A 27,953-nucleotide genomic window follows, 5' to 3' on the forward strand; every position below is an offset into this window, starting at 1 on the left:
CTGCTGCTGCTGCTGCTTCCTGTTCATACTGTCGTCCAGCGGCAGTAGCAAAGCATTCTCTACTGAGAGACGTTTATTAATTTTTGTTAATTTTTGTTTACTGTTACAAAAATGGTCTTATTATTTTTAGGCACTTCATTGCTTGTGCAAGTATTTCTCCAGGGTAAATATGGCCAGAGTTAAAGAGCGAGCCAGGGCTCCGGCTTTGCCCGGTGTCCCCTCAGAGCGGGGAGCGTGTCGCTCATCGCCGTGGCCCAGGCCCAGGGGGGCCGCACCGTCCATGCTCAGTGCACCCTTACTGGGCCCGACTGCGCCTGCGCCTCTTCCGGTGAACAGCAGGCCTTAGAGACTGGCATTTCTGGGTGGTGAGGAGCTGCCTTGTGGTTTAAAGCCAACATAGTTCACCCCTAAGCAGTCTTGCCTTTGTTTTTTTTTTCAACAGAAGGTGGTCTTCTGCTCCGTTAAAGAAGCGCTGGAGGTGGACTGGAGCAGTGACAAAGCGAAGGCTGCTCTGAAGCGCACGACTCCGGATTACTTTCTCCTCCAAGGTGAGGGCTCCAGGCGCCCGGCACACCGGCTTTGGCTTTCACAAGCATGGCTGCGGGGTCCGTGTCAAGCGGAGTTCCTCATTAGCCGGTTCTCTGTGGCCACACATCCAAGCGAATGGAGACCAGGGCCATCACTGAGCTCTGGTTTCTTAGTGGGTTTTGCAGTTGTTTATTTGTTGCAATGAACAGCCCTTCAAGGTCGAGCCTGCGATAACGTGTCGTAAATCAAACACCTTCTGAGACCACGTTTCCCTCTTCTGCGTTCTCCTTGGGCCCGAAGTCAGCTCTCCTCGCCCGGTGGTTCTCTCTCCCCTCCTCCCTTCCTGCTGGTGCTCGGGACTGTGAGCGAAGGATCGCCTGGCTCCTTCCTCAGTGTTCTTCTCCCTGGCACTTTAAATTTTCTTCAGTATTCTTTTAATAACTAACATTGAGTGCTCAGTACGAGCCCTTGGGCATAGATAACGATTACCATCCCTTTTTTAAAGAAAAAGAAACTGATGCACAGAGAGATTAACTCATATGCTCAAAGTTACACAGCAGGTAAGAGTAAAAATATCAGTTAAACTTATTGTAGAAACTACTAGAAAAAAATCACCTTGACATTTTTGTGCTTTGGGGACTGGGTCCCCTAACTTCTTTCTCAATGTCTCACTTCACGCTGCACAGGGCACTGGAGCCCCTCGGTCACCTGTCCCAGGCCCCAGGCGTGTACCCAGGCCGGTGGGCGTCAGTGTTTCTGCACTGTGACCCTTTCTCTGAGCGACGCTGAGGTGCAGATTGCAGCTTGTCTTTGTAGCATCTTCACTTGCCTTTGGACGGTATTTGGTCTTCCTCCCCCCAGCGCTGAGGGGACAGCTGCACCCCCACTCCCTCCAACTTGGTCTGCGCAGACTCCGGGAGCACCACCCCCTCCAAAGTCAGGGTGGATGAGGCTGTGCAGGCTGGTTCACACACGTTCCTGCCTCTCCGAATGCATAGAACCGTGTAAAGCCTCCTTAATATTAATATCCTAGTCAGAAGGTCAGACGCAGCTAACGTTTACCTTTCCATTATTTATGAGAAAGCTCTTCCCCTACTAATTAATGCTGTTAACCTGGTTAGGAACAAGGAGAGTTGGGGAATGAACTATTTCGAAACACTTAATACCTGTTTGTGTAGAAGTAATGGAATGGCTGCAGTCAGGAATGTGTCTGTTGCTTGTGAGTGTAAAATTCAGAGAAAAGCCCCTTTAAGGACTGGGACAGTTCAGCCCCAGAGTGCCAGCTGCGGTCACAGCAGTGCCCCCTCTCTGGGACTCAGAGAGCACTGGGCCTCGCCCCTTGGGAGAGGCTGATTGCTCAGTGCCTTCAGTAAATAGTGGCTCTTAGTTTGCCAAGTTGTGGTGTTTTGTGTGTTTTGTTTTTTTGTTTTAAGAGCGATGCAGGGAAAGGGTGGGAGAAAGAGAGACACGTCTGTCAGCCTCTTGCACCGAGACAGACCAAGCCTGCAACCTAGGCACATGCCCTCACCAGAAAGTGAACCCGGTGACCTTTCATTTTCCTACACGACACCCAACCAACTGAGCCCCACCTGTCAGGCCGGTCTGCAAAGGTTTCGGCCAAGACTGCTGCTTCTATCATTGGTCAGCTGGTATTTGAGTTTACCGTGATCTGAAGATTCCCAGCGAGGGGCAGCGTGCCTGCCGGTACACCAGCGGTGTCTGCAGACACGTTTGGTTGGTACCGCTGGGGGTGGGGTGAAGAGGGGGTGCTGACATCTAGTGGGGAGAGGGCAGGGAAGTTGCTAAGTGTCCCTTGACATAAGGCCCAGGACGGCCCCCCACGACAGAGAGTTACCTGGGCCCTGGCGGCAGTGGTGCCGAGGTCGGGGCACCCTGATCTAACCCTTTGCCGTTGTCACAGTGTTTCCGTGTCCAGACCATCATCACAGCCCCAGATGAGGTCAGCACCGTGAGAACCCCCCGGTTTGGTTTCTCGCAATGAGGAAACAGAGACCCAGGAGAGGCTGCGTGTTCTGCATAGGACACAGATTGTTGGTGGCTGAGCGGGTGGGAGCGGAGCAGCCCGGGTCTGCTGGGAGTTGGTCCGAATGCAGTGGGCGCCTCTCTCGGTGCCTCCTTGTGGAACTCCCTCGGCTGCCCGCTGCACGAGGTTCTGGAAGTGGAGGGAGCTGCCTTCTCGTTCCCCGGTTACTGCCGGCAGCCTAGAGCCCTCAGCCCGTGAGCATTAAGCTGCCTCTCTGTGGCCGCGTCCCCTTGCTCTTACAGTCAGAGAAATACCTCTTCCCGTTTTCTACTCAGCCCCTTGTACACCCGTGAGACTCTCCTGTAACTCAACCCTGTTGGACTTACCCAGGAGAGCACAGACACTCCCACGGGGGGCGGTGCCCTCTGCCGAGCACGCTTGCCGTCCCCTGTCTTTGCGACCTGGGGCAGATTGGTCACTTTGCCTCTCTAGGATCTGATCTCCTCTCCTAGGAAAAGGGAAGGACTTACACTACTTAGCCCGTGTCTGAAATCTCTCGTCGCCGTAAAGTCAGTGAGATCTTGTGTCTTGTTTTTCTGTATTTTTATTTGTGTGCTTTTACAGCTTTATTGAGGTGTTATTCCGGAAAGTCGACCCATTTTAAAAGGGTGCACTGAGTTCTCACGTGATGTCACTGATAGGTTCTGTGACCAGTCTCATCGTACACGTCACTTACGTTGTTTTCAGTTCTGCCGGGTCTTGGTGTGCTCCCTACCGGTGCATTCATTGGTGGGTTCTAGTACGTGGCAAGGAATTGAACCTACCACCTGGTGTTCCTGGACAGTGCTCTAACCGACTGAGCTACCTGGCCAGGGCCTCCCAATCCTTGGGATTTATTCCCAAGACCCTTCTAGGAACATGACCGATCCACTTAATGGTGCCTTAAGAATTCCCAGTGCAGATGGTGTTGGCTGTGATGCACACCTGAGGCTGCCTCATGGAGACCCTGGCTTCATTGCCCCCTCGGAGGACGTAGTGGGTGCTTGATAAATACCTATTTTCGGCATGAGTGACTCTCTGTTGCTGGTCTGGTCACTTGCTCCACGCTGCAAGATCCAAAGCCGGGCTGGCCCCGGGCCAGCCCCTCCCACGCAGGTGTCTTACCGCCCCACTCACAGTTTGGCCTCTGGGGAAGCGGCCCCCCCCCCCCCCCGCCCCTGCGCATGTTCCTGCCTTGTTTGGGTGCTGAGTGTTTTTCCAGTTTACCATAAGAGAGTGGCCAGACTGAACGCTTCCTGTTGCATTTTTCCACTATCTTGAGAGTTGGCCTCCCCATCTGTGAGCAGAAAGGTCTCATCTTTTTATTATTCTCCTGTGGTAAGTTGCAAAACATTAAGCATGAGCTGGTTTCCTGTGGCAAAAAGTTGACTTTGATTTGTTCCTTTGAGGCTAGTGTGAGTTTATCATAACAGGAGCGCTAAAAATATCAGGTCCAGGATGGAAACAGCGTTCACGTAACCAGCAGGAGCAGTAACAGGCAGGTTCAGGGAGAAATGGAGCTTCATCTCAAGATGAACATTGCTTAGCAGAGAATCCTTGGCAGCCTTGACTTTCTCGGTCTGGGTTCCGGTGCCTCGGCCCAGAGAGCTCCGGCCGTGTCGGAGCCACAGGGCTGGTGCTGCCGGTAACCGTCGGGCAGCCTTCTTTCGGGGCGCCCACTGGCGCCGCGCCCCGTGCTGGGAGCCATCTGAGCGGGGAGGCTGAGCCTTGCGGCCAGAGGAAGAGACAAGCAAATAACTCTGCTCCCGTGAGGGGAGCTGGACGGAGGGCAGTGCAGAAGCCGTTGCACTGCGTGTTCCGTTTCTCAGTGTGTGCGAGTTACCCCCTAGTGATCGAATTGCCCCATAGTGATGAGTTACCCCGTAGTGATCGAAGCAAACGTGGGGGGGAGTCTGGGGGGGCTCAGGGCGCAGCCGAGTTTGGGGAGTTGGAAAGGCCTCCTGGAGGAGGAGGGCATACGTGGGCGCTGGATGTCAGAGGCTAGGCATTTGCCAGGCCGTGAAGGGAGGTGAGGCTGCCGCGGGCCGAGGAGCAGCCCGGGCAGACGGGCAGCAGTGCTGAGACCGAGGCCCCAAGGGGCTGGGCTGGATGGGCCCCCCCGAAGGAGACTCTCGGGCCCTGTGTTTCTAGGGTTTTGTCTTAGAGCCAGTGGTTCCCACGGACAGGGCGTCAGAGTCAGTCTGAGAATGTCTGCAAAACACCGATTCCCTGGCTCTAGCTCCGAGGGACTGAATGAGAAAGCCTGGGGATGGCTGGCATCGCCACATGCCCGTAAAGCCCCCCGATTTCTGAGGGCCAGCCAGCCAGAGGGAGACCCCTGCCACCAGGGAATGGGGACCCGTGTCCCGGGTCAGCCTCGATTGTGTTTGCATTTTTACATCTATTGGGTGCTGTGTTTTAAATGGGGCCATTGCTACATGGAGGCAGGAAAAAGGAACTAACCCGTGTAGCTGCGATGCAGCTAAAAAAGAACTATAAACAAACGCCGAACTCTGGTTGGTAGGTGTGTCTGTCCCAGCGGTGAGGGTTAGCCGTTCCGAGAGTACTCACCGTGTGTTCCAGAGTCGCGCACACAGACATGTGAATGCGCATATTGTGGGTAACGAGAGTCAGGGTGGTTCTGTTCTGTGTCGTCGGTGCCAGAAAGGGCGTTCCTGTCGGTGTGCAGGGTGGGGAGGCCAGGAGGAACCTGTGGGATCGCGTCTGGACCTGAGTCCTTCCATGAACCCGTGGTTTTCTTATTTGTAGCCAGAGAAGTGGACGTGTGCACGTGTGTGCTTTTACATGTATACATGCATGGTTTTTTTTTAAGATTTTATTTATTTATCTTTAGAGGGGAAGGGAAGGAGAGAAACATCAGTGTATGGTTGCTTCCTGTGCATCCCCTGCTGGGAACTGGCCTGCAACCCAGGCATGTGCCCTGACTGGGAATCGAACCATAATCCTCTGGGTCTCAGGCTTGCTCTCAATCCATTGAGCTACACCAGCCAGGGCTACATGCTTGTTTTCTAGCTCCATCTGTTGAGGGGCTTTAGAGGCAAAGACAGCTGGGGACAGGAAGCACAACCCATGCCCAGGCTGTGACTGTTGGTACCCCTGGGAACAGGGCTCCTGGGAGAAACGGCCAGTTCTGGGGTGAGAGTCAGAAAATGCCAGGTGAGCTCGGATCCAGAAAGGAAGGAAGTGTTCAGAAAATGACAGGTCGTGTCATAAGGACACGGGAGTCAGCGTGAAGGAGCTGCTATTGGCCAGCTCTGGGGACGGTCCGTGGACAGAGTAAATGACGACAGCAGTAGACCGTAGCCCATTGAGTGAGAACCTGTGGCCTCGCACTGGCAGGTGACTAGGGAGGCAAACGGGGGCGAGGAGGAGGTTCTTTTTCGTAGTGGAATTAGCAGTAAAGCAGGGGTGATGCAGGTGAAAGTGTCTGTGTTCTCACCGCGGTGCTAAGAGTTGTTTCAGTCCAGACTCATTGGTGGGTGCTAAAACCGGTGGGAGGTTGTGCTGTGAAATTAGGATAGGTGTCTCCTCCCAGGGTGCTTTTTAATGCTGAGAGAGACTCGAGGGAACCCTGGCAGATCGTTCCTCAATGAAGAGGTCAAAGTCAGCATCTCGAGGAGGGACAAACAGACCACGCGCCTGCTGACAGGCTGCACCGAGAAAGATTCATTGCCCCGCGCCACGCCGCACAGGGTGGTTCCTCCGGGGCTGAGGAAATACCAAACTCGAACCGAAGAGTCTTCTGTTCAAAAAACAGCCTGCACTCTTCAAGAGTAGCCCGAAGGACTGGGGGACCCCGCTCTGGATTAGAAAACCGGGGTGGTGATGAAGTGGCCTGTGGGGCCCTGGGCCGGATCCCGGAGCCGGGAAGGTCTTGCTCTTTGCTCTAAGGGTTTTGCCGGACAGCTGGTAAAGTTTGATAAAAGTCTGTAGGTGAGATGATACTACTTTGATCATTGTTGATTTTATAATTTTGATCATCGTTTTATGGTCATGTAAGAGAATGTTCTTATTTTTAGGAGATACACAAAGAAGTATCTTGGGGCACATTTCAAAGCGTTCAGGAGAATGTGTTACGCAGGAATTCTGTGTACAGTTTTTCTGTATGTCTGAAGTTACTTCAACATAAAATTAAAAATAACAAAAATCTACCTCCAAAAAAACCCAGTTCTTAGCATCTGGGCAAACCTCAGCGTCTCGTGTGGCCAGTCGGATGATACCTGCAAAGGGCTTTTCCGTCTGTGCGGGGTCCCCAGGAAGGGGGCACACTTCGCAGCGCATCCTCCTCATCTCCGCAGGGGCTGGGAGGTCTTCGCCTGGTGTTCTCTGGCTACAGCTCTTCTGGGAAGGAGAGGGTGCTTCCAGCTCTGCTAGGGTGCCGAGAGACCCCTGCTGTGGGAGGAGCCCCGCGCCCCTGGGGGAGGACAGCGGAGCCTGGAGGGTCCGGGCCAGAGGCAGACAGGAGGCCTCCTTCCCAGTGGGTCTTTGCTCCTAGAGGAGCAGAGGCCTCCTTGGTGGCCTCTGGTGAGTCGCTCTGCCCTGCGGAGCCCCACTGTTGGTCCCAGGTTGGGTTAAGGAGGGGATTGAAGGTCAGCCGGGAGATGTCCTGACGGGCCACCTGTGTGCACCAAGGGATGAGCCCGCCGGAAGCCAGCGCTCCGGGTTGGGCTGTTGCTTCGCTTTGTCCCAGCCCATGCGACATTTCCTCTTCTGCAGAGCATTGATCGCGTTCCGGAACTTGACTGACGGCTCCTTTCGCCCAGAGCCCCAGACAAGCACCAAGCACCAAGCACCGTCTGCGGTGCCCATGGCATCCAGCTTGGACTCCTCTGGCCCTCCTGTTCATGTGCCCTGGGCTCTCCCAGAGGGTCGCCTGCTGCCCCCTGTCCTCAGCCGCCCTCCTCCTCCTCCATGGCAGTCACCAGACTCATCTGTTGAAAAACTAAAACCCTTCCATGATTCGATTTTGCCTTCAGATATGAGTTAGCCTTCCTGGATCCGAGTCCCAGGCCTGGGCCGGCTGACCTTTTTCCCCCCGACTCCTTTCTGCCCTCCTCGAACCCCACCCTCGTATTGAACTGCTTGGTGTCCCCCAGACTGCTGTCCCCTCCTCTGTTCCTTCTGCCTGGAATTCCTGCTTCGGCCCTTCCTTAACCTCACTGCCAGCTCTGCTGGGACTGAGCCCCAGGACCTAACGCCCCTCTCCGAGCTGCGTTTCCTTCCCCTGAGATCCCACCCCACCCTCTGGACCGCAGAGCTGAGGGGAGGGCGGGGGCCGCAGCTCCCTGTCTCCACTGCCCAGCACCCGCCAGGCGCAGAGTGGGACTTGGTAGATATGATTCGACTGGTTGCTGCGATCACCTCTCCCAGGTTTGGGGGATCTCGCCAGTTCTTGTGGCTTTACTGATTTTTTTTGAGGCCCATGTAAAGCCATCTAGGTGGTGCTGGTTTGCAGAGTCGGCCTTCGGCCTTTTCCCCAGTGTGCCGCGAACAGGAAGTACCTCTAAACCCAGACTCGGCTGCAGGACGGTGCCTGAACCATCCAGAGGGGTGGGGTGCTCCGTGCCCCTTTAACTCCCGGTGTCCAGGCAGCAAAGGTCCCCTGCAGCTCCCATCTTTGCTGGGCCTGGGGTCCCCCATGGGGGGGCTGAGCTGTCCCTAAACCTAGCCCGACAAGTTTGGAGTCCACATCCGTTTTCTCCTGCCAGCAGAACCGTCTCGGTCACCCCAGCCTGGAGGTCTTCTGGTTTGGATTTGGAAGAGAGACGCTGGGGTCCGGCTCTGCCATGTACTTCTGGGCCTTGAGTTAGTCCCTTCAGCTGGTGGCCTCTGTTCCCCCGTAGGAGCGGGGGTTGACAGCCCTCTCCTCCCGGATGTACGGAAGAGCCTTAGAAGTAGTGGTTTTCTCCTTTGTTAAGTTGCAAAAGTAAGATGTCTGCTTAGCAAAACACTTAGATAGCTCAGAGAAAAGTATCATTTCTTAGGTATTTTTCCAGAACTTCCTGGTATTTTATACCTCATCACTGCATGGATTTTTTTCTTTTTTTGTCTTTTTAAAATATTTATTTATCTTTTAGAGAGGAAGGGAAGGAGAGGAGGGAAATATCAGTGTATGGTTGCCTCTCGTGGGTCCCCTGCTGGGAACTGGCCTGCAACCCAGGCATGTGCCCTGACTGGGAATCGAACCGCGATTGGGTGGTTCGCAGGCCCGCACTCAATCCACTGAGCTACACCAGCCAGGGCTTTTTTCTTACCATATTATATATTTATGTTTAGAGTGAGGAGCCTGTGCCCTGACTGGGATTTGAACCTGCAACCTTTTGGTTTATGGGATAATGCTCAACCCAGTGAGCCACACCAGCTGGGGTCGCATGGGTTCTTTGGCAAGGTTTCCTAATGATGGGCACTTCATAATCTCTTAATTGTTATAGATAGATTTTAGAAAACTTCAATTCCTCTTTCCTCAGTTCTCCCTCCCCCACCACACTCCCAACTTCCCCGTTTTTTGTTTTGTTTTGTTTTTTTGTTTTTTTTAATTGACTTTTGTCTCCAGACATCAGTTTCATTTGGTGATGAGTTCTCTTCAGAAGGAACTTCTATTTTAGAACTCGTGACCTTTGTGCACCGGGCCGCAGGCAGCCACCCCGTTTGGGCCCGCTGTCCCCAGGGGCACTGGGTGTCCAGCAGGGATGAGGACTGCCTCGGAGGAGATGGCCCCCTGGGAAATGGGCTCCGATCACAGGGCGGCAGCCGAGCACTTGTTGATTTGCCGCTGTCCCAACCACAGGTGTTTAAAAATAATTTGTAGGGAGGGAGAAAGAAAAAAACAGTGGGTTTTTTTTTTTTTTGGTGCCACTGCCTTATCGGTGGTAGAGAGGGTAGACCACAGTCATTCAGAAAGGAAGAAGGCACTGTCATACAGAGAAGGGCTGGCGGGGGGAGGGCACGGGTGGCCCACACTCGCTTTTCAGCGGACTGTCTGCGAGAGCGCCACTCTGGTTAGGCACCTGCTCCGCCGCTCGGTCGGATAAACAGGCATCGCCCTCGCCGTGGCTCCCTCCCAGGGCGCAGCGGCTAAGTGGAGGTCCAGCACGTGGTGCGCACTGGCGCGTGTTAATTGCACGCTTTACATGCCTCGTGATCACGTTAGATCTTCCTGGCACCCCCGGGAGAGTGGGTCTTACTGTGGTCGTCCCATTTTCACGAGAAGACATCGAGTCTTGGAGAGGCCAAGTCGTCTGTCCAGGTTCGCCACACCTGGACAGTGGTTCAGCATCACCTAGCACTGTGTCCCTCAGAGTGCTCGCTCCGTTGGAGTTTCATCACCAGCAGTGCTAATGACAGCACTGTGGCCGTTTTCAAAATCCGAACTTCACAAGAGCCTTGTGACATTTTCTTCCTCCGCGTCTGCAGATTGCCATAATGGGCGACATTGTCAGCAACCTGCCTTGTTTTCTCTTCCAGGCCCGCGTCGCCCCACCCCCGGCTTCAGCCTGTTGGAGCCTCGCGGGCCCGAGCCCAGCTGCGATTCTTGTTTAAAGCATCCCATCTTTTCTCCGAGTGTCAGACAGCAGTCACGGGAATGTCCTGTGCCATCTTCCCTCGGTGAGAGTGGTTGGCAGAGAGCAGCAGATGCCCAGAGTCAAGGTCATGTGCTACTCAAGTGCCGGCCTGGAGACAAGCCCCTGTCTCCCTGCTGCTTGTGACCGGCAGAGTGGGTCTGACTGTGGAGGGCTCTGTCACACTCTCTGGCCGAGGAGGGGTGCTGCCGGCCAAGCCGATGGATGAGGGGCCGCGCACTGGGGTCCAGAGAGCGCTCGGCTTGTCCTCTGCGTAATCTGCCGCTGCAGTTTAGGTTTTTTTGTCCTCTTCTTTTGTAAATTGCAGTCTTTTCTTACTAGTCAGAATGTCCCACTTGAAAGGTGCGAGTCATGCGCAGGAATCACTTGACAATTTTTAAGGGAAGAAACAGACCATTTGGCTGCAGCATCCTACCGGGTGGTTCGTGTTATTCCAGACTGGCAGGCCCGGGGGTGGGGAGCCAGATCCATTCGAAGTGACTTTTCAAGAAAGAGCATGTCTGCTATCTTGTCTCTGCTCCGGAGCAGACAGCGGGACGCAGAGGCTGCCGGTGCTCCGACTTCTGTCCGCTGGGACCCTTGTGGCTCTGAAGCCTTGGTTTCCCACCTTTGAAATGGGGGCAGTAATGGTTGCCGTTGTCCCTGTGTTCTATTTTATTTTTGCATGGGAAGGCTCATTCTAAGCGTAGGGTAGTATATGCCTTCTAAAAAAACCCTAAACGTTGCAAAAACTGAGTGAAACTGCCCAAACATAATTGTAATAACTGAATAATGTTCATTCTGTTAGCATATCCTGCGTAATTGTCCTGTTACTGGATGTGACCTTACCTCCAGTTTTCCTGGGGCGTAAGTAACGTGGCGGTGACCATAATACGTCATCAGATCAGCAGCCCAGGGTCACGACCTTCTGTGCGGATCCTCCGTGCACCGTGTTTTCACGTGGTTTACTGCACATCGACACTTCCACCAGCTCTGGGTGACGGAGCCGGCCCACGGCCTTCTTGCTTAGGTTGAGTAATCTTGGTCCTTCATTTGATAGGCAAAATGGCAACTTGTTTTCAGGCCATTTCTGAGAAGTACTGCTCGCCTTTCACCCATCAACAACTTTATCTGGCTGCCTCAGATTCTTCTCGGAAGAGATTCTTCTCGGAAGAGAGTGCGATGTAAATGAGGAGCAACGGCTGCGTGTTTTCTCTGTTCTGAGCTCCTGTGTGAAGCGGTTGTGGACTGGGTTGCTGTAGAGAGGGCAGGGTAGCCAGGACTTGGCACTCAGGAGGGGCATTTCAGAGTGAGGCTTTCGGGGGGAGGGCACTCTGGAGGTGATGTTCTGGGGAAAGAGGTCCCAGTACCGTGTGGCCGTGGGGACAGACCGGGGGCTTGTCAGTGCGCCCTTTCTGGATTCTGAGCTCTGCATTCGAGGGCACGGCCTGGCACTGTCTGGGTCCCCAGCACTGCTGGCACCAGCGTGCGGGCTGGTGCCCAGGGCATGTTTGAGGATGGAAACAATGAATGAATGAATGAACACATGTACACACAAATACTGTTAAGTTTCTGGATTCCAGAAGAAGACTGAGGGAGAGGTAAGCGAAGGGCGGAGTATTGTGGAGCCGGGCTGAGCAGATGACCAGATGAAAGGGCAGAGGCCAGGCAGAGGACGGCTCCCAAAGTGTCCGTGCCTTGCCTAGCACAGCCCCGCCCCTCCTTTGAGCTCACGCCGTGGGCTGACTCCTGCACCTTGAGGCCTCAGGCTTGGCCTTGAGAGCCGGGCTTGTGTTGTCTCCCTCCTCGGGCAGACGGGGTGCGGGTATCTGTCGGCTTCCTCGCTGGGCATTCCGTACCCAGCACGTTTGTAAGTACTTGATGAGAAGCACGTCCATCCTGGATTATCTTGAAAACTATTCCATTTGATTAGTAATGGAGCGGGCCCAGTTAGGATCTGGGAGGACCTCATGTCACTTTTTCATGAGTCCTCTCCCCTAGCGTGTGACTGTTGTCTGTCCCCAGACCTTGAGGTTTCCCACCGGACGGACATGTTCTCCGTGCCTGCCGGGGGCACGCCCGTGTCAGGGGTCAGATGAGCGCTGGTGATGAGATGGATCTGGTCTCTGCCCCACGGAGTGAGCGTCTAGCGGAGAAGTTGGGCCAGTCCTTGTACAAGTGCATTCATTGGCACAGGCGACTGTAGAGTCGCTGCTGAGCCCTGGCCCACGTGGCTCACTTGGTTGGAGCACTGTCTTGTGGACCGAAGGGTTGCGGGTTCGGTCCCCAGTCGGGGTGTGTGCAAGGGGGCAGCCTATCCATGGTTTTCTTTCTCTCTCTGTCTCCCTTCCCGTCTCTCTTTTTTTTCAAAGCATTGAAAGAATGTTCTCAGGTGAGGATAAGAAGATTTTTTTTGGGGGGGGTCACAAATTGAGATTTAAGAGCCCCGAAGGGAGGGGGGTTCGGAGAGCATCATTCACAGGTCACTGTGGTCCCCGGAGCCCACAGCAGAGTCTCTGGTGGCTCCGTGGACGGAGGAAATTCAGCATGTACCAGTGTCGGCTCTGGGGGGCACGGGCTGGGTGTGTGGAGACGGGGGGGGGGGTGGATTCTGGAGGACGGACGTGTACTGAGTTCCTGCTCCACACGTGGCGCTCTCCTTGGCGCTTTACCTCGGGGTCGGGTCACGTAATCCTTAAACCCTGGAAGGTGGGTGCTTGAAGCACGGGGACGCTGTCGCTTGCCAAAGGTCACAGTAAATGTGAAGGGGGATCCGGCCTGGGTGGTCTGGTCCCGGAGCCGGGCTCCTCACTGCCGTGCTCTGCGGCCGGCCAGTCCCTGGGAAGGGCTTCGCCGGAAGATGGTGCAGCGGACCCTCAGGCGGCCTGTGAGCCTTCCGAGGGGCGGTGGGGGGCCGTGTTCCGGCCTGGGGGAACCATGAAGAGGAGGTGGTCCTGCCCCTGGTAGGGAGCCTGGCTGCCCCATGAGTCTGCCCCACTCGCCATCACACTGTCCCGGGGCTGCTCTTCTGGCTCCCGCCTTCTGTTACCTTGTAAGGCTTGTCCCCCTCGCCCTGCGCTCTGAGGGGGCAGAGCATGCGTTTCGTCTTCCTTGCCCAGCTCAGGGCCAGGCACAGAGGCAGCCCTTGGGCCGTATTTATAGAATGAACAGTTGACGAAGTGTCAGACCTAGTGTTTTGCCTTAGCAGATAGGCACCTGTCCCAAGGACAACTGCTTCTCACTCTCCTGGACATTTACGTGACCCAGGAGTGGTGCTGCTTTCCACAACGTGCCCAGGATGCCCAGCTCCTCTGAGGGAGCTGGCTCGGGGCGGAGGCTTGTCGGTGGGTGGGGGATCGCCCGACATCGGGGCAGTAACAGTTCTTCACACGTACGCAGCTTCCCCCCTAACACGGGGAGAGGTGCGTGGTTTCCCCTCTCCCGAGCCGCCCTCTGTTACATGGGCAAGCCCTGGTCTTCAGCAGAGCCACCTGCCCGTCATCTGCAGCGGTGACTGTCACTTCCCCGGACTCCCACAACCTGAGTTAATTAAAAGGTTCGGATGAAGTTAATCAGGTTTGGAACTCTGATTTGTGCAGTGTTTTCATACGATTCGATGAGTCATCTTTTGGCAGAGTTGCCCTCCGGTCCCGAAGACGTTTGATCTTAGTGGAACAGTTTTATGATCTGGAAACTGGTGCGGGGGGGTGCTCTGCAGAAATGCAGAGTCAACAGTGATGTGTGTGTGTGTGTCTGGGTATGCAGGGCGGGGGGTGGGAGCGGAACAAAGAGGAGAATTTAATAAGCAGGAACACGTCGGGGGCAAGGGTCCGTTCTGAGGCTGATGCCTGTCTAGAACGTGGGCTTCTTCCCACCCCCTCCCGCCCTGCTAACTGGAGTGCTGACATTTGAAAAAGCAAAAAATGCAGCTTCTGTTTGCTTTGCTGCAAAGAAGTGGCCGGACTGCCTGGCCTCCTTCCCAGAGGCCCTGAGAGGACTTCTGATGTGGTCAGGGAGGTATCTGGACGGTGCCAGCCTGTGAGCCCTCGTCCAGGCCGCCTGGGCCGGGGGCAGGCGAGGGGCCCAGAGAAGCAGCGGGGCCACTGCTGGTGGCCTCCTGGTGCCGTCTCAGTTCTTCCTGAGGCGAAACTGGCCTCACTCTCTGAACACCGACGGCGGGGTTTCCTGTGGCCACTGCCTCCACTTCTCACGCACTCAATTAGTAACTTAAAATTAATCAATCAGCTGAGAGAGGGCAGGGCCCGTCTGGAAGAGGCTCAGAGATGTGGTGGAATGGGAGTCCTGTGGGGGGGTGGGCGTGGGGCAACGAGCCCGACCGCTCGCCGTCCTTGGGGCTGCGTTCCCAGTGGCCCTGCCCCTTCTTCTGGTTTCCGTTTGGGTTAAGCCCAGAGTCTCGATGCCGGAGTCGGCATCTCTGCTCCCGCGCTCACTGGCAGTTGCACTGGAGGAGCCGCTTAACCTCTCCGGACTTTGGTTTCTTCTCCTATGAAGTGGAGAGACTGCGGGCACCTACCAACCCCACTGGCTAGCTCTGGGCGGGCGTCAGTGTGTGCAGAATCTCCGTGGTGATGCCCGGCGCCTGGTAGGCACAGCTGGTTCTGCTGTTGCTGTGATGGTTTGAGCTTTCCTCCAGGAGTTTATGTTTAACCAAAAGATGAAAAGCTTTGTGATGATGTCTCTAAAAATGACTTCTCCCCCCCACACCAGTTGATGCTTCTGTCCCAGTGACAGAAATGAGAAGGTCGCACAGGCAGCTGTCTACCACCCTGACAGCCTGAAGTTCAGCAGCTTCTCTTACTTTCCTAGTGGCTGCCACTGGGCCTTGGGCCGTGCGGGATGAGCGGCTGCACTTGGCCTTGCCTCCTCCGTCGGCGCAGGCAGCCCTGGTCCGCACTCTGGGTTCATGGTTGTGTCCTCTCAGGAGGGATGGACAGGGACAGGCTGGTGTTCCGTAGCGGACACTTGGCGTATCCTCTGCTTGGTGTGGGCTGGCAGGTTCCCGGGTTCCTTTGTCCTCACAGGGTGCTGCTGGGGAAGAGGCTTGGTCTGAGCAGGGATTAACTGCCTCTCCTGCGGACTCCCCTCTGCCCTGGCCCCTGGTGCTCCTGCGGTTGCACCGACTCACTCCACACTGGGATTCCAGCAGCACACCTGCAGGGGGAGAAGCTGAGCTGAGGGGGAGGCAGATCAGCTCAGAGCACCCAGACGTCGTTAGCCTTGAGCTGGCTGCCCAGTGGTCAGGCACCGTGCAGGGTCCGAGGAGCTGCGTTCTTGAAAAAGAGGAGAGTCCTGTTCCCAGATGGCAAACAGTGTGCACAACAGCTGTTCTCAAGAGGCCCTCTGCTCCCCCCTTTCTTTCAAACCTCCACTGTGCAGAGCCCCACACTGGGCATTTACTTGAGAGTTGCCAGAGAAGCGGACTAGGGCCCGTCTCTGGCACCGCAGGAGGCAGAGCCCGGGGCAGGCCGGGTCTCCTTTTCCCTGGGCAATGTGGGTGGGGGCCCTCTCGGAACACCTGATAACCGGTTTATGAACGTCTCGCGCTTCACCGGAGCTGTCTGCCGTGACTCCAATTTCCCTGTTCTCTCCGCGCCACCTTCACTCACGCAGACAGCCTGCCTGTGTGCCTGAGCGCCTCGGTCCGCCGGGCACGCAGCCAGCCCGGGCCTGCGGGCTGGGTGAAGGATGGACCTGTGTTTTCTCAGAGAGGGGACCTCAGCCCCCGGGCGCTCGCCCCCGAGGCTGCTTGTGAGTCTCGAGAAAATGAGTAGAAAGGAGGACTCATTCCTCAGTCCGGGGTGGGCTCCAAACGCATTTTCAAAGGGCCTCACGGCACTTGCCTACGTTTTCGACCCACCTTTATTTTGGGGGGTGAGCCCCTTGTACTGCTAAGAGAGTATAGTTTGCTGGGAAAGTTCACTTTTTCAGTCAGCCAGTAACAGTGAGACTTCAATGGAAGCATTTTGTGAGCTGTAAAGTCCCTGCCAGGTATGTGGTAGGACTAGAAGGGGTTTGTATTTGGGTCGCTCTTAACCGTTCTCCTGCCTGTGGCTCTGTGGTTGGACTGAAAATGCAAGCCCTGTGAGGGTCTCATTACACGGCAGTTCTGATTGGCTGCCGTCATCTCAACCTTTCTCAGGCTCGCAACCGAAATTAAACCCTCATTTCTGGAGGTTGACATAATTGTGGCACTAAGGGAGGGTTTGTTTGTGATGACTCGCCTGGCTGATGAGCCTGAGCCCTTGGCTGGCCTTTCTGGCTGGAGCAGCCCTTTGAACCGATGCCTAGAATGCGTGCCTCCCGCTCCGACCTCCGCTCTGGCTCAGGGTCAGCCCCCCTCCCTCTGCAGGAAGTTTCTCCCTCCGCCCCACACACAACCCACACACATACACACACACACAACACACACACACACACACAACCCCATGGGCCCCTCACCTGACACCTCCCCACGGTGTCAGACCCTCGGGGATGCTATCCTGGCACTCGTCACAGGCCGTTTCGTTATTTTAGTAATTAATTACCTTTCGACTATTTGTAGAATAAATGAAAAGTGCACTGCCTGTCACGTGGCCCACACCCTAATTAGTGTGCACTTCCTAGAGAAGGAAAAGTGATTCTTTAAACACCCAACCTCTGCAAGCGCTTCCTGAGAGAAGACTTGCTCTCTCACCTTCCTCCCTTCTCCTTCCCCAGTGCTCCTGAAGTTCCGCACGGACAAGGGCCGAGACCCCGGTTGCGACACCTTTGGGGAAGATTCAGAGCTGTTGCTCCAGATTCGAAATGACGTGCTTGACGCCCTGGGTGTGAGTCCTGACCTGCTTCCCGAAGACTTCGTCAGGTGGGTCTCGGCGTTTGCAGATTTGCCCCAGATTGGTAAACCCCTGCAGCACTTCCTGTGAGCTCGGACATGCTGTGCTGAGACCGGCGGCCCCGCAGAGAGCCCGAGTCCCGCGTCCTGTCCTCCCAGGCCTCTCTTCCCAGGGCCTCTGCCTTGGTGCGGCTACTGAGTGCAAGAAGCAGAGAGGTGCACGCAGTCTGTTTGCTCAGTGGGTGTTTTGGATTCGCATGATCCAGGGTTCGGGCGGTGCCCAGTCTGCGTGCGCTGCTGTGTGCTTTTTTCACTTGGCAGCGCCCCCCGGGGGTGTTCCCCATCAGGAGGTAGTTTCCTCCCGCCTTTCTCCAGCTCTGTGGTTTTCCAGCACGGGGGCCTCCGCGTCCCCAGACTGAGGCCGCGCAGCCTCCAGTGTGGCCGGGCTTCTGTCCCAGCAGCGTGGTGCCGTGTGTGGCCGTGTGCGCGCAGCTGCAGCCGCAGGGTGCGCGGCCAGCAAGGGGGCGGCTGGCACAGAACAGTGCGCTTTGTTCCCTGGTGGACGCCACCTCACTGCCCTGCACAGGTGGCTTGCCAGTGCGTCCCCTCAGCAGCAGGCGCAGTCGTGTCCCCAGCCTCCACTCCCTGGGGCTCGTGGGCGCTTTCTTCGTAACGTGACCGGCCTTCGCGGTTACGCACAGTCGGTTCAGGGTTTGATGGGAGAAGTCCACGCGGTGACTGAGTCAGGAGCCCCTTCCAGGAAGATCTGCGGTCGTCTGCTCACTCTTGTTTTCTCACGTTGTCTTTGGGGAAACTTCCCAAATTGCTTTGCCATGCGGCCAGCTTGTAGCGGTGATAATGACGGTGGTGATGTACTGAATAGCACTCGTGGGCATGGTCTCTCCCTACCACAGCCCTTGTCACAGGTGAGGAAGCGAAGGGCCTCATGCACGGTTCGTGTGGCCAGTAACGGCAGCACCGTGTGCGGGAGACCGTCTCTGCTCTACCCCGCTTAATTGCCACTGTCGTCCCTCAAGGTATGATTATTTCCCCATACTTTAAATGAAGACACTTAGAGCAGAAAGACTTTTCCATCACTTGCTTGAGGACTCTGTGAGCAGCCAGCCGAGGCCTCACCGACCTCACCACACGGATCTCTTGGGGCAGCACGCTGCTGGGCTGTCCTTCCCAGCAGTCAGGTGAGTCAGGGTCTGGTCCTGCGGGGCCGTCGGTCTCAGCACAGTTGCGTGTCTTTCCGGGGCCTCGACCCCTGGGTGGGCGCTGGCAGACACCACAGATGGGGGACCAGCGGTAGCCTTTAAACTGCCCGCCAAGCCAGAGGCAGCCGTAGATAAGGTGCTTTCGTAGGTTGGCACTGGGAGAGTTCAGGGGCCCTTGGCACTGCAGGCTGGGGCGGGGGGCGTCTCGGACTCACAGCCAGGCCCTCGGGCTGGGTGAAAGGGGGGCCTGGCATGGGAAGCAGGTGGTACCTGCTCTGGCTCAGGCAGGGCTCCGTCTGCCGAGCGCGCCCAAGTGCCTGACCGTGAGCACGCAGCCAAGTGACTAATTTGGGCATTTAGAGGGACGGGTGTCCTGGCTCTGCGACACGGGCCAGCGGCAGAGGCCCCGCTTCCCACAAGGAGAGGGCTGCCTCCTGACAGCTAACAGCCCAGCTAGCTGCCGGCTGGTTTTCCCTGCGAAACACTTCCTGCCCCGGCCCACCCGCTTAGAGAACCCACTTTCCCGTGTGCAGGTCCTCGTGTGCTCGGGTGCTCCCACTCTGTTGCCTCTTAAGTAAGAAGGTTTGGTGGCCTCTTCACGGCCTGAGATGGAATAGGCCGTCTGGCAGCTGCGCCCCCTCACGCAGTATGTGCTGCCTCCCGGAGCCGTGCCCAAGTCTCCGTGCTCCTCATCTGTCCGTGGTTCGCTTGCACCGTCCTTTATGGGGCCTTAGTTATTCTCCTCCCGGAGAGCTTTATTGCTTTTCTGGTTACGAAGGGAACAGGTGCCTGTTGGCAGAAAACGAGGAAGGGAAGAACACTACCCGGGGTCCCAATGTTGGGAAGTAGCCGTGGCTAACGTTTTGGGGTTTGGCCTCAGAGTTCTGTGTATGTTTTACCCATGTATTTTCTCCTTTTTAAAGTCAAAATGAGGTCACACTCTTCACATAATAGCCTTTTTCCAGCATGTCAGACCTGTTTCTGTCAAAAATTCACATCCATATCCCTGTCCAATGTTTAGTTATTTATTTAACCATCATCTTGTCAGCGGGTATTTAAGGTGCATAATGGATGCAGATTTTCAGTTTGAGAGGATAAAGAAGTTCTGGAGATGGATAGTGGTGGTGATTGTACAACAGTGTGAATACAGTTAATGCAGCCAAACCGTACATTCAGGAGTGGTTAAAATCTCCCCAGTTGGTATGGCTCAGTGTGCATCGAGTGCCAGTCTACGAAGCAAGGGTTCAATGGTTCGATTCCCACTCAGGGCACATGCCTGGGTTGTGTACCAGGTCCCCACTTGGGAGGTAAGCAAGAGGCAACCACATGTTGATGTTTCTCTCCCTCTCTTGCTCCATCCTTTCCCTTTTATCTAAAATAAATAAATACATAAAATCTTTCTTTAAAAAATGGTTAAGATGGAATATTTTATATTGATATATTTAACCACAATAAAAAATTTTAAAGACTTTATTTATTTTTAAAAAGAGGGGAAGGGAGGGAGAAAGAGAGGGAAAGAAACAGCAACGTGTGGTTGCCTCTCACGTGTCCCCTACTGGAGACCTGGCCTGCAACCCAGGCACGTGCCCCGACCAGGACTCGAACTGACAACCCTTTGGTTTGCAGGCCCGTGCTCAATCCACTGAGCTACACCAGTCGGGGCCCCATCTCTTGATCTAGAACAGTTGGCCCCGTTTTTTTCCTTCCTTCCTTCCTTCCTTCCTTCCTTCCTTCCTTCCTTCCTTCCCTCCCCCCCCCTCCCTCCCTCCCTCCCCTCCTCCCCCAGTCCAGGCCATTTATATTTTAGAATACCACATATTCTGGATTGCTTCATTATTTCTCTTCTTTTTAATAAATTCTCTTTAAGATTTTACTTATTTATTTTTAGAGAGAAAGGTAAGGAGAAAGCGGGAGAGAAACATCAACATGGGGTTGCCTCTCACGTGTGCCTCCAACTGGGGGCCTGGCCCGAAACCCAGGCATGTGCCCTGACTGGGAATCAAACTGGTGACCCTTTGGTTTGCAGGCCAGCACTCAATCCACTGAGCCGTACCAGCCAGGGCTGTTTGATTATTTCTTGAGGTAATGCTGTTGTTGTCTTGTTGTCTTGTGCAATTTTTATTATTTAGACTTACATATAGTAAAATTCCTTTTTGCTTCTTCATGGTATAAGACTTAGTAAAATTTCGCCACCTGGCAATCCCCCGTGGCACTGCTGTGGCCCACCCCTTCCCCCCACAGAGACTGGCCTCTGCTCTGTGCGGACAGGTCTGCCTTTCCCAGGCCGCCGCAGCGATGCGGTTATAGGGAGTGCTCTGTATCCACTCTGGGTACAAGCCCGCTGTTCGTATTTGGCGAGCATTTTCTCCCATTTTGTGCTTTGTCTTTTTATTTTCTTGATGGAACCCTTTGAAGTACAGTTTTTGAGTTTCATGAAATACAGTTGATCTGTTTTCTTCTTCCATTTATCCGTATGGTGTCACACCCAAGAAATCCTTGCTTGGTGCAAGGTCATAAAGATTTACTCCTCTGTTTTCTTCTGAGAGTCTTTTTTTTTTTTTTTTTTTAAAGATTTTATTTATTTATTTATCTTTAGAGGGGAAGGAGAGAGGGAGAGAAACATCAATGTATGGTTGCCTTTCGTGTGTCCCCTGCTGGGATTTGGCCTGCAGGGAACCAGCCCGCAATCCAGGCATGTGCCCTGACTGGGAATTGAACCAGCGACCTTTTGAAAGGTTCATAGGTTGGTGATCAGTCCACTGAGCCACAGCAGCCAGGGCGGTGCTTCATCTTTGAGTTAACTTTCGTACATGACGGGAAGGACTGGTCCCATTTCACTCTTGCGTACGTGGAGACCCAGTCGTCCAGGGCCGTCTGTTTCAAAGGCTTTTTCATCCCCGTTGAATGGTCTCGTCAGAAAATTGTTGACCTTGTGTGTGTTTATGTATTTATGTCTGGACTCCTGCTTCTGTTCATCGCTCTCTGTGCCTGTCCGCACACTGGTGTGGCGCGGTCACCAAGACCGCGCCACCAAGCTCCAAGTGGTTTTAAAATCAGGACACCTCCGTTCTGGGACTTGGTTCTTTTGTCAGGTTCTTTTGGCTGTTCTGGGCCTCGTGCTTTCCCATGGGAGTGTTAGGGTGGCTTTTCCGTGTTTGCAAAAAAGGCAGCTGCAGTTTTGATGTATTTGTCAAGTATATAGATTAATTTGGGGAGTATTGCCGTCCTGACAATACTAAGTCTCCTGATCCAGGAACACGAGATATGTTTCCATTTATTTAGGTCTTTTATTTCTTTCAACACTATATTGTAGTCTTTAGAGTATGTTTTACACATTCATTGTTATATTTGTTCCTAAATGTTTCGTTTTGGATGCTATTGCAAGTGGAATTCTTCATTTCTTTTTCTTTCTCTTTTTTTAATTTATAGATTTGTTTAACTTTATAGATTCTAGGGAGAGAGGGGGTAGGTGAAAGAGACATCAGTTTGTGGTTCCACTTGATGCGCTCTTTGGTTGACTCCTGTCGGTGCCCTGACCGGGGATCAAACCCGCAACCTTGGCGCGTCGGGATGATGTTCTGTCCAACTGAGCTACCCGGCCAGGGCCTTAATTTTAATTTCATTTTTAGAATGTTCACGGCTAATGTATTGAAGTACAATTGATTTTCGTATATTAATCTTGTATCCTGCAGCCTTGCTGAATTAATCGTTCCAGTGATTTTCCTGTGAATTTCTTTGTATTTTCTATATACTAGAGCTTGTTACCTCTGGCTGCGTGTGCCCTTCCAATCTGAGGTCTCGTGTCTTTTTTCTTCCTTCACTGCCCTGGCTGGAGCCTTCAGCGCACCGTGCGGTAGCCGTGGGGAGAGCAGGCATCCTCGGCCGGTTCCTCATGGTGGGAGGGAAGCGCTTGGTCTGCCCTTGGCGTGATGTTGGCCGTGGGGCTCCCACAGGCACGCTTCCTCGGGCTGAAGAGGTTTTTCTCTCTTCCCACTTTGCTGAGTGCTTTTATCGTGAAAAGGTGCTGGATTTGTTCACGTTCTTTTTCCGTGTCTTTTAAGGTGTCATGTGTTTCTCGTCCTTTACTCAGTGGATACAGCACACTACATCGGTTGTTTTTTCAGGTGTTGGGCAGACTTTGCGTTCCTGGCGTAAGTCCCACTTAACAGTGGTGCATAATCCTTTTTGTGTTTTCCTGGTTTGGTTTCCTAGCATTTAATTCAGGGAATATACTTTTTAAAAAAAAGATTTTATTTACTTATTTTTAGAGAGAGGAGGAAGGAGAGGAGAAAATCATTACTGTGTGGTTGCCTCCCTGGTGCCCCACTGGGGACCTGGCCCGCAACCCAGGCATGTGCCCTGACTGGGAATGTGACCCTTTGGTTCACAGTCCAGCACTCGATCTGCTGAGCCACACCATCCAGGACTAAGAGAATATATTTTTAAGAGGGAGAAAAAAAAGCAGAGTATTAAATTGTGTGGGATGATCACAAGAGAATAAATAGGTGTGTTTTGGTTTTTGTTTTTAAATAAAAGGAAAACATTCTCACACTTCGCTATCGTTGAATAGTCGTGCTCCGGGTGATCTGTTGTCTTTGGTGCTGTCCTCCGCGTGAGTGGCAGCTCTCTGCCGGTCCTCCCCCCAGGAGGACGAGTTCCCTCTATGGCTGAGCGGATGAACGGATGGATGGATGGACGGACGGCAGCGCTGGTGCTGGCGGGGGTGTGAGGGGAGGGCACGTCCATTCCCAGCTGGTGAGGACGTGACGGACGTAGCCTTTCTGAAGGAGGGCGGTTTGGCAAAATGTGTCGGGACCCAGCAGTTCTGCGTTCCGGGATTTGCCCAAGTTGTGGGGACACTTGTGCCAGGGTGTGTGGTCTCGATGAGGAACAGTCTGAATGCCCCTCAGTAGGCGACAGTGTGCAGTGAACGGTAGTTGGTGTTATGTGGCTTTAAAATTGCATGCGTTTAGATGTGCGCACTTTTAAACGCGTCCAGGAGGATGAGCACAGGCTGGGAAGGTCGGCGGTGGGGGCCGCACCTTGTTGGTGTTCCCGTTTTTTATTTCAGAAATACCCTGGAGTCCAGGGCGCACCTCCTCTGGGGAGGTGGTGGGAGCGAGTGCTAAGTCCCCGGGACGATGATCCCCTGGAGGGGCCAGTGAGGGGATCAGCTGACATTTGTCCCCTGGGTGTCCCATCCTGGCTGGGAAGAGCTGGAGTCCACGTGGGTAGCAGAGACTTTTTCGGTCCCTGCACTGTAATTTGGGGCCCCAGATCTCCCGAGCCTGCAGGTTAACACAGGCCTTCCCGCTGGCAGCCATCCGAGAGCAGCATATAGAACCCAGCGCCCGTGGGGGTCAGGAGGGAGTGGCAGGAATGTGACCCGGGCACTGAAACATCTGGTGTTGGAGGGGACCGTATTTTTAGGAGGCACAGAGATTGTCTTTCCTTCAATTTAAAAAAAAAGTGGTGTGAGTCTGGCAGGTGTAGCTCAGTGGATTGAGCACGGGCCTGCGAACCACAGGATCGCGGTTCGATTCCCAGTCAGGGCACATGCCTGGGTTGCAGGCCAGGTCCCAGAAGGGGACTCATGAGAGGCAACCATACATTGATATTTCTCTCCTTCTCTCTTTCCCTTCCCCTCCAGGGATAAATAAATAAAATCTAAAAAAAAAAAAAAGTGGTGTGAAACAGTTCCTGCCTGCCAAGGTTCAGAGGTCTTTCCCAGCCACCTGTGCTCGAACCCCCGATCCGGCTGAACTTTCTCACTGGAATGGCCTCCTCCTGGCAGGAGATGATTCATTCATTCAGGAGATGATTCATTCATTCAGGAGATGATTCATTCATTCAGGCCCGTTACCGCCCTGGCAGCCTCCTGCTCCTCAGCGCTTCATCCCATGTGTCCTCTCTTCCAGGTACTGCTTCTCGGAGATGGCCCCGGTGTGCGCCGTGGTTGGGGGGATCTTGGCCCAGGAAATCGTGAAGGTAAACAGTCGCCGTGGAGCAGACGGCAGTCGACCCCCGGCCATACACCCCGGAGACATCCAAGTGTCAGCCCTGGCTCCTCGCCCGGCTCCTCCGGGTTTCCCCACCTTTTCCTTCCCGCCCTTTCCCAGCCTGTCCGCCGGGCGTGTAGCAAACAGCCTCTGAGTGCCTGCCCTGAGCTACACCCGCAGCGTGACAGGGTGCTGTCACGGCCCCCTCTGCCCATCACCACGGCCTCCCCGTAGGGTTTCATAGAGAAGGAGGGAGGTTGGTGCCCGTGGCCTGTGGTGTGTCGGGTGGGCGCCATTGGCTCTCTCCAAAGGGGGCACGCCTCACCTGGGGTCATGTGACCTGTCGCTGGCACAGGGTTCTAAATTTCTTCCAGAGGAACATTTGGGTTACTGAAACTATAGCATGTCTCACATAAATTTTGCATCCTTTGGGGACTTTGCTGTTTGCCTAAAGGTGTTAGATTTACCTTTGTCGGGGTCTCCATGCCACGGTGGACCGGCGGTGGCAGCTTAGTTTTCCCTTCCATGGGCCGGGGTTGTGCCTGGTTGGTTAAGTGAAGGAGAGCAGCAGCAGGAAAAGCGTAAGGTGGGGGTGGGTGCAGGCGCGATCTTGTAGCCTGTGACAGAGGACATGCACTCAAAGTCCCGCACGTGCCACCAAACTGTTCTTTCCATGGCTGAGCTCACCTGTCCCCCCAGCCACCGTGGGAGGGAGGAAGTGTTGGGACCCCTGGGGTACAAAGCAGGGCGGGGGTGTGGGGAAGTGGAGGAGCCGTCTGGTGTCCGGTCTCCACTCGCCGCCGCGTGGGTCGGCGTGCCTCAGGTGGTCTGCGTGGTCTTCTCGGGCCCGGACCCCACTGTTGGCAGCAGCCCCTCTGTACCCAGCCCTGACCTCCAGCACAGCCCCTCCCCCCGCCTGCTGGGGACAGCTGTTGCCCAGCGTCCCGTTTCTGTTTGTGCGGCCACTCCACATTCCTGGTTGCTGGGTGTGTCTGGCATCTCCGCCTCCCCCATCTGGCTTGGGAAGCGCTTTACCTTTTGCCCCCGCTCACCCCGTGCCCTGCTTCACCCCATATCCTATTCCCCCCTCTCCCCGCCCCACGAGCAGGCGCAGTGAACAGGGCCCCAGCCTCAGTCAGCTGGCAGTGGGGCCTGCTGCCCTCCCTGCCGAGAGGCCCTCTGACCCCCCAGGAAGGAAGCAGTAGGAGATGAGGCCTGTGGGTGAAAGCCTGTCCCCGTAGCCATCCTGGTTCCCTTCTGTCCTCACATCGCTGCAGCCTCCAAGCGTCCCGCCCTGTCCCCGTGCGGTGCTTCCTCAGGCTCCACGTTAGGGCGCATTGTGTCATCTCCTGTAACTTGGCCTCACTCCAGGCTCTCGGAGGTGCAGCTTTGGGCTCTCGGGCCCTCCCACCTGCCTGGGTGCTTGGGGTCCTCGGACGTTGGTACGGGACCCTGGCCCTGTCAGCAGCAGCGGCCCCCTCACCAAGACCTCTCTCTGTGCCAACTCGCTGCCAGGCTGGTGGCACCAAGTTCTCAGCCGCAGCTCCAGCAGGAGGCGCTGTTGCTGGGCCTTGTCACCAGTGCAGGGGCAAACCACCCTCCAAATGCCTCATACTGCACCTGACACCGAGCAGGTGTTCGGTGCGTTTCCCGGGGGCAAGTGACCGAATGGCCACTCGGAGCAGATGCGATTGTCCCCATTTCACAGCTGAGGGAGCAGATTGGGACTGGCACTCAGTTCAAGGAGACACTGAGGATGTGGAGAACAGTGTCTAACCTTGTTCATGAGGTCCTGCCCTACGAGCAACATTGTGGTGCCCCGGGAACCTGGGAACATGGACTAGAAGCTTGCATGGGTGGCGTCGTCCTTCAGGGGTCACCCAGCTTGGGTGTGGAACCTCACGGGAAAGTCACGGGCATGCACACACAGGCACGCATGAATCAGCTTGGCTTTCAGGCTGCCTGACTCTGTCCAGAAAGTGCCGTGTCCTGCTGTGCCTGAGGGGAAGGAGCAGCTCCAGGCCCTTCCTGGAGGAGCGGTCTTGCAGACGTGTCCCCACACGTCCCCGCGGGTCATGAAGGCCGCAGTCGGGGTGAATCACTGCCTTTCTCAGTCCGAGTCATAAATGATTGTTTCCGTCATTCACCAGGCAGCGGCCTCCATGTTAGGCACTGTTTAAGGTATTTGAGGCACATCATCTCTTAATGCCTAGGATAACACACTCATTGTGTTTGTTTTACACGGGAGAGTGAGTTCAGAGAGGCGGAGCCGTCTCAGGGCACACAGCTGGTGAGGGCCATACCGAGAGACCTAAGGGTCGCAAATGTCCCAATGTCTCCGTGTGCACCTCTGGGGGCACGCCCCCTCCTTCCCCCTCCTTCTCCCTCCTTCCCCCTCCTGCCCCCTCCTTCCCCGGTGCGGTCTCTGCCTTCCTCCTGACCTCTCAGGGCCCTCCTTCTGCCTCTGTGCCCTGTTTTCGGAGCCCACGCAGCCCAGCTGGCTCACTTCTCCCACCTCTCATTCTTTAAATGAACTTTCGCTAGTACTTGGGGGCGGAGAATGTCTGGGGAGATGGCCGACTGGCCCCTGGGGAGGCCAAATGGACCTGTATTAGGACACCACTGCCCACACTGCTTATCAAGGGTCGGGTTTGGAGGTGGTTTGCTCTCTACGCCCCCCCCCATTTTCTCCATTTTGAGGCTCTCCTTGTTTCTCTCCCAGGCCCTGTCTCAGAGGGACCCACCTCACAACAACTTCTTCTTTTTCGACGGCATGAAGGGGAGTGGTGTTGTGGAGTGCCTCGGCCCCAAGTGACCCCCTGGGGCGGCTGCCTCGGAGATGCCACGCCCCGAATGCCCGAGTGTGTCCCATGCCCTCCCCCACGAAGGCCTCTCCGGGTGAGAGAGAGCAAAGTCATTGGACCCATCCAGACCGTTTTCCGCGGACGCCCACGTTGTGCGGATGTGCTCCTTGCAAGCGCCAGCAACCGCTCTGCGCCTGGGGGTGGAGAGCCCAGCTGCGTCCACCCAGCCCTGCTCAGGACCGTGTGCCAGCTTCCAGCCTGCCAGTTCCCAGGTGGCGATCACCTGAGAGCTCGCCCTCTGACGCCGCTCTGCCCTGGTGCCACCATGGCGTCGCCAGGCCCCTGGGGCGCTGCTGGAGATGCCTGCCAGGAACCAGCACGCCTGGCTGCTCAGGAGCCTCTTGCCGCCTTGGACTCGCTCCCTGCCTGAGGTCACACAGAGAGGCACGTGGCCTCAGGTGGAGAGTAAGGCCCAGGCCGGATGCAGCACTGGTGGAACCACCATTCCAAAGGCGGACGGGAGCCCCGGGAGGAAAAGCCCGGGCGGGCGGGATGCATTTCCTCCAGAGCTCGAGACCTTGCAAAACAACAGGTGGCACCTGGCGCGCCGTTGCCGCGTTTCAGTCGAGGATTAGTGAGTCCCAGCCTGGGCCGGGGATGCCAGGTCCTCCTGGGCATTCGGGCGAGGCCTTCAAGCTGAAAATTAGGAAGAAAACTTGTTTTAAAGGGCAGGTGCCAGGAGCCCACCCCCCAGGGATTCCGACGTGCAGGCCATGCTGGGAGGGAGCAGCCGTCCTCACGGAGCCCCAGACCCGGTGCCACGCTGGAGACCTGCCTTTAAGGGCCGTGTTGGTCCTTCACTCCCCCCACCCCCCCATTGGCAGCTGTCTGTGTGGTTTTTTATACTTTCTAGATTTCCATGGCTCTTTAAACAGGAATGATAGAAATAAAGTTATTTGCTATAGGA

At 55.3% G+C, this 27,953-nt stretch overlaps 1 protein-coding gene across 1 annotated transcript in view; it reads left to right on the forward strand.

Annotated features, from left to right (window-relative positions):
* The window catches only part of SAE1 (SUMO1 activating enzyme subunit 1), a 58,946-nt gene extending 30,993 nt beyond the window's left edge, over window positions 1-27,953 (forward strand). The window contains exons 6-9 of the mRNA XM_037059352.1: window positions 443-548; window positions 16,849-16,993; window positions 24,102-24,171; window positions 26,905-27,953. Coding sequence (XP_036915247.1) covers window positions 443-548; window positions 16,849-16,993; window positions 24,102-24,171; window positions 26,905-26,997 — 414 coding nt within the window. The 3' untranslated portion in view covers window positions 26,998-27,953. The remainder of the gene's footprint in view (window positions 1-442; window positions 549-16,848; window positions 16,994-24,101; window positions 24,172-26,904) is intronic.

Source organism: Sturnira hondurensis, unplaced genomic scaffold, assembly GCF_014824575.4.
Source record: "Sturnira hondurensis isolate 20B ecotype Veracruz unplaced genomic scaffold, ASM1482457v3 Scaffold0001020, whole genome shotgun sequence".
NCBI classification, from domain to species: Eukaryota; Metazoa; Chordata; class Mammalia; order Chiroptera; family Phyllostomidae; genus Sturnira; species Sturnira hondurensis.